Source organism: Scylla paramamosain, unplaced genomic scaffold (assembly GCF_035594125.1).
Source record: "Scylla paramamosain isolate STU-SP2022 unplaced genomic scaffold, ASM3559412v1 Contig104, whole genome shotgun sequence".
Taxonomy (NCBI): Eukaryota; Metazoa; Arthropoda; class Malacostraca; order Decapoda; family Portunidae; genus Scylla; species Scylla paramamosain.
Window position 1 is genome coordinate 122,501 of NW_026973769.1, and position 7,500 is coordinate 130,000.

General features: G+C 41.6%; 1 protein-coding gene and 1 long non-coding RNA gene across 6 annotated transcripts in view; one reads left to right on the forward strand and one right to left on the reverse strand.

The window, feature by feature from the left end:
• The window catches only part of LOC135099110 (uncharacterized), an 80,194-nt gene that overhangs the window by 43,699 nt on the left and 28,995 nt on the right, over nucleotides 1-7,500 (reverse strand). The window lies entirely within an intron of this gene.
• LOC135099109 (uncharacterized) overlaps nucleotides 1-7,500 on the forward strand; it is a 53,070-nt gene that overhangs the window by 26,814 nt on the left and 18,756 nt on the right. For all 4 annotated transcript variants that reach the window (XR_010267666.1, XM_064001543.1, XM_064001542.1 and 1 more), the window contains 3 exons: nucleotides 999-1,160; nucleotides 1,676-1,813; nucleotides 2,159-2,350. Coding sequence is in view for 3 of the 4 variants with exons in the window: in XM_064001543.1 (XP_063857613.1) it covers nucleotides 999-1,160; nucleotides 1,676-1,813; nucleotides 2,159-2,350 (492 nt within the window). In the remaining variant the exon portion in view is untranslated. The remainder of the gene's footprint in view (nucleotides 1-998; nucleotides 1,161-1,675; nucleotides 1,814-2,158; nucleotides 2,351-7,500) is intronic.

Here is a 7,500-nt window from a genome sequence, read left to right on the forward strand (position 1 = left end):
GTACGAGTATAGAGCAAATCAAGTTAACAGTATCAATAGACTGAGGTTAGATGTTTCCATTATCTCTTAAAATAGTTGTGGTATAAAATGCTGTGAAAATCAGTGGTGTGGGCTTGCTAGCTGGGTATATATAAACCAGTATTCAGAAATGCTTTGGTCTCTTCCTCACCACAAGTATTATCCAAGGGCACAGAGATGATTAGTTGGGTTCTCAAGAGTATTTCTCCTATTCATAGTATAGAAATCTTGTTTGTCTGTCACTAGAACTATAAAAGCACCCTTAAAGACCTGCATAACTTGAAGTACAGCCTTTTAAATGTAGTGCAGGTGTGCTGCACAAGTGTTTCAGAATGTAGACCATTATTAGGTAGATTTTACATGTATTTATCTGTTTTATTTATTTATTTATCATTATTATTATTTTTATTTATTTATTTTTCTTTCTTTTTTTTTTTCAGAGTGATGGGTGATGTTGGTGAGTTGGGCAAGGAGGTGGAGGAGGTGGAGGAGGAGGAGGAGGAGGAGGAACTCTTGAGAGAGGAGAAAGAGAGGTGTGTATTGTGTTGTTTATGTGTGTAGTGGAGTCTAATGTACACCAGTAGTCTTTCTGCATTTCCTCTTTCCTATAAGTTGACCTCTCTCTCTGAATTGAATGTGTCTACCTATTTCTACTTATCCCTATCCCTAGATTTGTGTATCTTCTTTTAAAATCTCCCTAGTGACTCAGCACTAACAACCTGATTACTGAGTCTGTTCTTTTCATCCACCACTCTTTGAGAATTAGTTCCTTCCACTCTGCTGCTTTGACTGGCCACTACTGCATGAGCCTGTCTTGACTCCCTGACATCTCAGTCACTTGATTCAAATGTCTGATTAATTAGTTATAATAAATCAATTGGAAGTTTGTTTGATAAGACTGTGGGCCTGTGTAGCCATGGAAGATATTGACTATTGAAATCTTGAGAACACTGTGTTGAAATCTGTCACATTATTCACAGAGCCAGGGAGTGATGCTGCTAAGACCTTCACTGTCTATCCAGAGGGATCCGCAGGTGCTGGTGGTGGAATCTTGCTTGGACAGTGTGGATGGCAAGCAGTCAGGGTTCCAGTCAAAGGTGGTGGTGATCCATGCCCAGGACACCAGGGAGGATGCACTGCAGGTGGGTCAGTCAGTCAGGCTGTGCTGGCAACCTTAGCTCAGGGAAAGAGATGGAAATGCTAGGGGTATCTTAATTTCATTCCTTCATTCACTTGTTGAGTGGAGGTGTACTTCACATAGTTTGGACCAGATCTAATTGACTGGTGACCTGACTGGTGAGCTGAGGGGAAAGGGACCTGCTGGAGTTATCTCACTTTCATTCCTTTACTCACTAGCTGACAGGTGTGCTTCACACAGTCAGATCTTGGTGGTGGGAATGCCTCAACTTTACTCATTAGCTGACAGGAGGAACAAATTAAATTAGTTTGGAGCAGATCTGAAGATAAGGAAATTCCTTGTGTTGTGAGATGCCATGATTTTGCTTGGCATAAGAGAATAAGTTTACATATTTTCCAGTAAGATGTTGATGATCCCTGTAGAAGTGACTTGCTTTGTATCGCTTCCAGGAAGTCTGCTTCACTGGCTGTATTTATTACCTAGAGAGAGCCTTCATTATTGGTTTGATTCTTCCCACAGCTTGCATCTCAGCTGAGGAATCCCATGGAGGGCAACAGATTGTATGTGTTGCTTCTGCAAGAGTCTAAGAAGAACACACAAGTTAAGAGCAGCCTGAGGTGTGATCCATGGAACAGCATCCACAAGTGGTTCATCAAGGTACATAAAGACTCCATCCCACCTTGTCTTGACATGGGGATGATGCAAGTCAGTGTGTGTGTGTGTGTGTGTGTGTGTGTGTGTGTGTGTGTGTGCCTGTAACACACAGGCACATTTCTCCAAAAGGTGACACATTATCTTTCAGAATGGCTTCACTCCTGCAAAACAACTGTGTACTTTTCTCTCACAAATCCACACACAGCAGGAACATTTTCCTAAGAGGATGCTGTTCTTATGTGTTGCAGTGCTGTGTCTCTCACTTTCAACAAGCTCTAGTGGAAGTTAAGGGGAGTTTCAATAGTGTTTTTATGATTTGAATGACTGAACATTGGTGACATTCCTCAGGTTGACGCTGTGCTGCCGGTACTGTCGCCTCAGCTTCTGCGTCAGATTCAGAACAGAGACTTCAGCAGAGAGAGTGAGTGGGAGAAACGCTACAACTGCTTTGCCCACTCGATGATGCTAGACCAGCATGTGGAGTACGGGAGCAAGAATGGGTTCTGCCGTGCCGTTTGTCCTGCCAGATTCCCGGAGGAGGTTGGTGATGCCTCCACTTGCATGTCTTTTCTGTATTTTGTATAGACCTGTTTGTATTTTACAGGATTAAGTCAAGTTCTGTTTGGATGTATGTGACCAGCTGTGCTGTGTCTGACTGTCCTTTTCCACTAGGGACTGATGGGGCTAAGAGTGTGAATGATGTCTGTGTGTGTGTGTGTGTGTGTGTGTGTGTGTGTGTGTGTGTGTGTGTGTGTGTGTGTGTGTGTGTGTGTGTGTGTGTGTGGGATTGCCAGCTTTTTTTTTTTTTTTTTTTTTTTTTTTTAATGTATGAGTGACACTGGCCAAGGGCAACAAAAATCTTATAAAAATATGCCCACTGAAATGTCAGTCCCATAAAAGGGTCAAAGCAGTGGTCAAAAATTGATGGATAAGTGTCTTGAAACCTCCCTCTTGAAGGAATTCAAGTCATAGGAAGGTGGAAATACAGAAGCAGGCAGGGAGTTCCAGAGTTTACCAGAGAAAGGGATGAATGATTGAGAATACTGGTTAACTCTTGCATTAGAGAGGTGGACAGAATAGGGGTGAGAGAAAGAAGAAAGTCTTGTGCAGCGAGGCCGTGGAAGGAGGGGAGGCATGCAGTTAGCAAGATCAGAAGAGCAGTTAGCATGAAAATAGCGGGAGAAGACAGCTAGATATGCAACATTGCGGCGGTGAGAGAGGGGCTGAAGACAGTCAGTTAGAGGAGAGGAGTTGATGAGACGAAAAGCTTTTGATTCCACCCTGTCTAGAAGAGCAGTATGAGTGGAACCCCCCAGACATGTGAAGCATACTCCATACATGGATGGATAAGGCCCTTGTACAGAGTTAGCAGCTGGGGGGTGAGAAAACTGGCGGAGACGTCTCAGAACACCTAACTTCATAGATGCTGTTTTAGCTAGAGATGAGATGTGAAGTTTCCAGTTCAGATTATAAGTAAAGGACAGACCGAGGATGTTCAGTGTAGAAGAGGGGACAGTTGAGTGTCATTGAAGAAGAGGGGATAGTTGTCTGGAAGGTTGTGTCGAGTTGATAGATGGAGGAATTGAGTTTTTGAGGCATTGAACAATACCAAGTTTGTTCTGCCCCAATCAGAAATTTTGGAAAGATCAGAAGTCAGGCGTTCTGTGGCTTCCCTGCGTGATATGTTTACCTCCTGAAGGGTTGCACGTCTATGAAAAGACGTGGAAAAGTGCAGGGTGGTATCATCAGAGTAGGAGTGGATAAGACAAGAAGTTTGGTTTAGAAGATCATTAATGAATAATAAGAAGAGAGTGGGTGACAGAACGCTGAGGAACACCACTGTTAATAGATTTAGGAGAAGAACAGTGACTGTCTACCACAGCAGCAATAGAACGGTCAGAAAGGAAACTTGAGATGAAGTTACAGAGAGAAGGATAGAAACCGTAGGAGGGTAGTTTGGAAATGCAAGCTTTGTGCCAGACTATCAGAAGCTTTTGATATGTCCAAGGCAACAGCAGAAGTTTCACCAAAATCTCTAAAAGAGGATGATGACCAAGACTCAGTAAGGAAAGCCAGAAGATCACCAGTAGAGCAGCCTTGATGGACCCTAATACTGGCGATCAGATAGAAGAAGGCTGTGAAGTGATAGATGTTTAAGAATATTCCTGTTGAGGGTAGATTAAAAACTTTAGATAGGCAGGAAATTAAAGCAATAGAACTGTTCTTTGAGGAATTAAAACTACTACTACTGCTACTACTACTACTACTACTACTACTACTACTACTACTACTACTACTACTACTACTACTACTACTACTACTGCTTCTACTCATATCTTTCCTGACCCCCAGACCAACATTTGCTGTGTATAAATGGCACAGTTTGCTGCTTTAATTCTTTTCATTTCTTGAAGGTGCATATCAGTGTATTCTGTCGTGCCTCCCATGCTGTGTAATAATGCTGCAGTGTTTGTTGACTGTGTTTTCCCTCAGGTGACAGAGAAGAGACCTTGGGAGACTTCTGTAAATGAGGAGCTACAAGCACATCTGACTGGAGCCTTTCAGGAACCAACAGTCAGGTGAATACTGTGTTGTGTTAGTACAGTTGAGGTCCTCTGTCTGTAACTTGTGTGCTCTGAAGATGCAATACTCAGTTTTTGAATCCTTGACACTGATAATAACAGTCAAGCATAGTGGGAGATGTCTTTCCCACATTGCCCTGCTTGTTTCCCGCTTGCTACAGCTTAATTCTTCTCATAAGAGTGTTGTGATTGTGGTTGTTCAAGAAGGGATCAGTAATTGTCAGACAGGAAGAAAGATGGGAAGATCAGAAGCAGCCGTCACAGTTAGTTGGCAAAGGCTTCTCAGTGGTTGGAACAGCTGTTACTCTGTTACCCTGCAACTCCCAAGCCTCTTCTGACTAAAAGAAGGTGCAGCAAATCAGTTTTTACAATGCATCAGCTTACTATTCTTGTATCTGCCTTCCTTTATCACCAAGAGCCTTTCTTTCTCTTGGGAGTGACAGCTATGCCTAGTGCGCCAGTACAGTCTCTGTTACCCTGCAACTCCCAAGCCTCTTCTGACTAAAAGAAGGTGCAGCAAATCAGTTTTTACAATGCAACAGCTTACTATTTTTGTATCTGCCTTTGTCATGGCTTTTGTATCATACCTTTGTCATAGCTTTCGCTGCTGATCTTGCTGTCTCCCTTCCAGTCTCACAAGTAGCAAGCCCTCTCAAACAAGGGCCATCACAGCACTCTTCTCTTTGTTAAGCTTGCCAGGACCCGTTATAATGTAAGAATTAAATGTGAGCCGTGGAATGAGAAGGTGGTGGTAAGGGGGGACAGGCAGGGAAGCACAGGAGAGACATCCCTCTCTGCTGTGTCTGGCAGTCCCTCTGTGACTAAAAGACAACATGGCATCCTCAGGGCATGGGTGACAATTTGCTACTTTTTGAACACTGAAGCCTTTGTTCTGTGGGTGTGCTGTCATGTTTTTACACTTTGATATTCTTTGTGGCCATTGTAAAGCCGCATTGAAGGTAGGTGTAAACCTTGATGCCAACCCCAAGCTGTCCCATTTGATAAATCCACATAAAAATATTAAAAAAACTGGGAAAATGAAATCTGCAGCACTTTCAGTCCCAGGAATTTTGGACAGGGGAATTTCAGCTGTATATAGCATTGTTGGGAGTGTGATAAATGATGAGGTGATGATGGATGGGGTTTTTTCTGAAGGAATTGGAGGAGGGGAGGCAGGCATGCACTTATTAAGATTACAAGAGCAGTAACATTGAAAATAAAGGCATAAGATTGCAAGAGGAGCAACAGATAGCTGGATAATTGCATGTTAGGAGCTCCTGTTAATAATAGGTGTGAGTCTTGATTAACCTAACAAGGAATGATTTCAGTGTGAATGAGTGTGAAATAAGAGGAGAGGATGTGTAGCTCAGGTATTGTGGTGTGTGCATGTGAAAAAGGTATTTGGTTGAAGAGAAATAGATATGGAAGAGTTGTGGGGGTGTTTCAGAATTGTCTGAGCCATCTGATAGGCCAGGAAAGGGAGTGAAGAGTTCGTGGAAAGTAAAGTCTGCGTGAGTGTGGAATATAGCGTGTGAGTGATGCAGAATAAGCAATTTGCATTACTTTTTTTTGCAGAACTTTGTCTTCTTCTGCCAGCACACATACTGTCTGTGCAATCAAGGCTGTGTGATGGTGGTGCCCCATTGCGGGGTCTGATGTGTCTACAGCTAGTGCTGGGTGTGTCCTCTCTGCCTGGTACTGCAGGCTAATGTGTTTGCCTGCTTCAGTGCAAATCTTGCAAGCCAGATCTACCAGCTGTCTCTAGTGTAGTGTCTAGGATGCTTTAAATTTGTGTTTTTATGTATAGTATGAGATAAAATTATAACAATGTGGTCGTGTAAGTTATTTGCATTTTGTAAGTTATTTTGTTGGTAAACAATTCATGCCCTCAGGTCAAAAAAGAAAATCAGGATTGGCCAAAAATAGTCAAAGTTTAAGGTGAGACTTGCACATAGAAGCCCTGTCCAAGCGACTCTGGTGGGATGGGGCTTCTGTGTGCCAGCCTCATCTTAAACTTAGACTATTTTGGGCCGACGTGACTTTTAAAGTGTTATAGCGTGAAAAAAAACATGTATAATAACCAAGACATTCCCACTCACTTTGTTAGTTGAATGGCCAGTCTGGTGTATTAACAACAGACACATTCTCTCCTTTGCCTCATTAAAAACAAAAGAGCATTGGTTCTTGGAAAAATTAAGATTTGAATACTATATGATACCTGATTGTAACCCTCTATAGTAACAACAGATTTTTTGTTTATTTTTTACTTTTTTACTTTGAACTTACTTTAAAACTGTCAATTTTGCTGTCCACATTTCTATATGATATTTGATATGATGATATAATGTTAACCATAGGAAAATAGGGAAGTTGCAGGCAGCCATTAGCCCTTAACATGACAATCCCTGTATGATTTTTGTTGCCCTTGGCCAGTGTCCTTCCTACATTAAAAAAAAATAAAAGAGATATGCCTACCTATTTCCACTCATTATCTCCTTCCACAAGTTTTTGTGTAGTTAACCATAGAACCAAGTTATAAAACATTCTTTGTCCACATTTTCTATACTATATAACTCTATAGGTGTTTATTAAATTTCTCTCTCTCTCTCTCTCTCTCTCTCTCTCTCTCTCTCTCTCTCTCTCTCTCTCTCTCTCTCTCTCTCTCTCTCTCTCTCTCTCCTATTTTCAAGGATATAAATTTCCAACATCCTTCATCTCTTCATAGGTCGACTTATTCAACTCTGGGACCTTCTTAATGACTGTTTTTTGTACTTTTTCTAATTTTATAATATTTCTCTTTATATGAGGAGACCACACACACCACTGCCACCTATTCCAATCTTGGTCTTATCATGGAAATCAACTTTTTTTTATCATTCCTTCATCTAAATGAGAATGCCATTCTTATTCTTTTTTAACAAATTCATTGTGTTTCCAGTAATTTTAGCAGTGTGTCTGTCTGGAGTCAAATGCTGCTCATCTCTATCTGTGGAATTTGTGATATATTACAGATCTAAAGCTGCTGGATCTGTCCAGGAACAATGGATCAAGAACATCTAAAGCAAAGATCACATGGATTACTCCCAAAGAATGAAAGCTTTGCTTTAA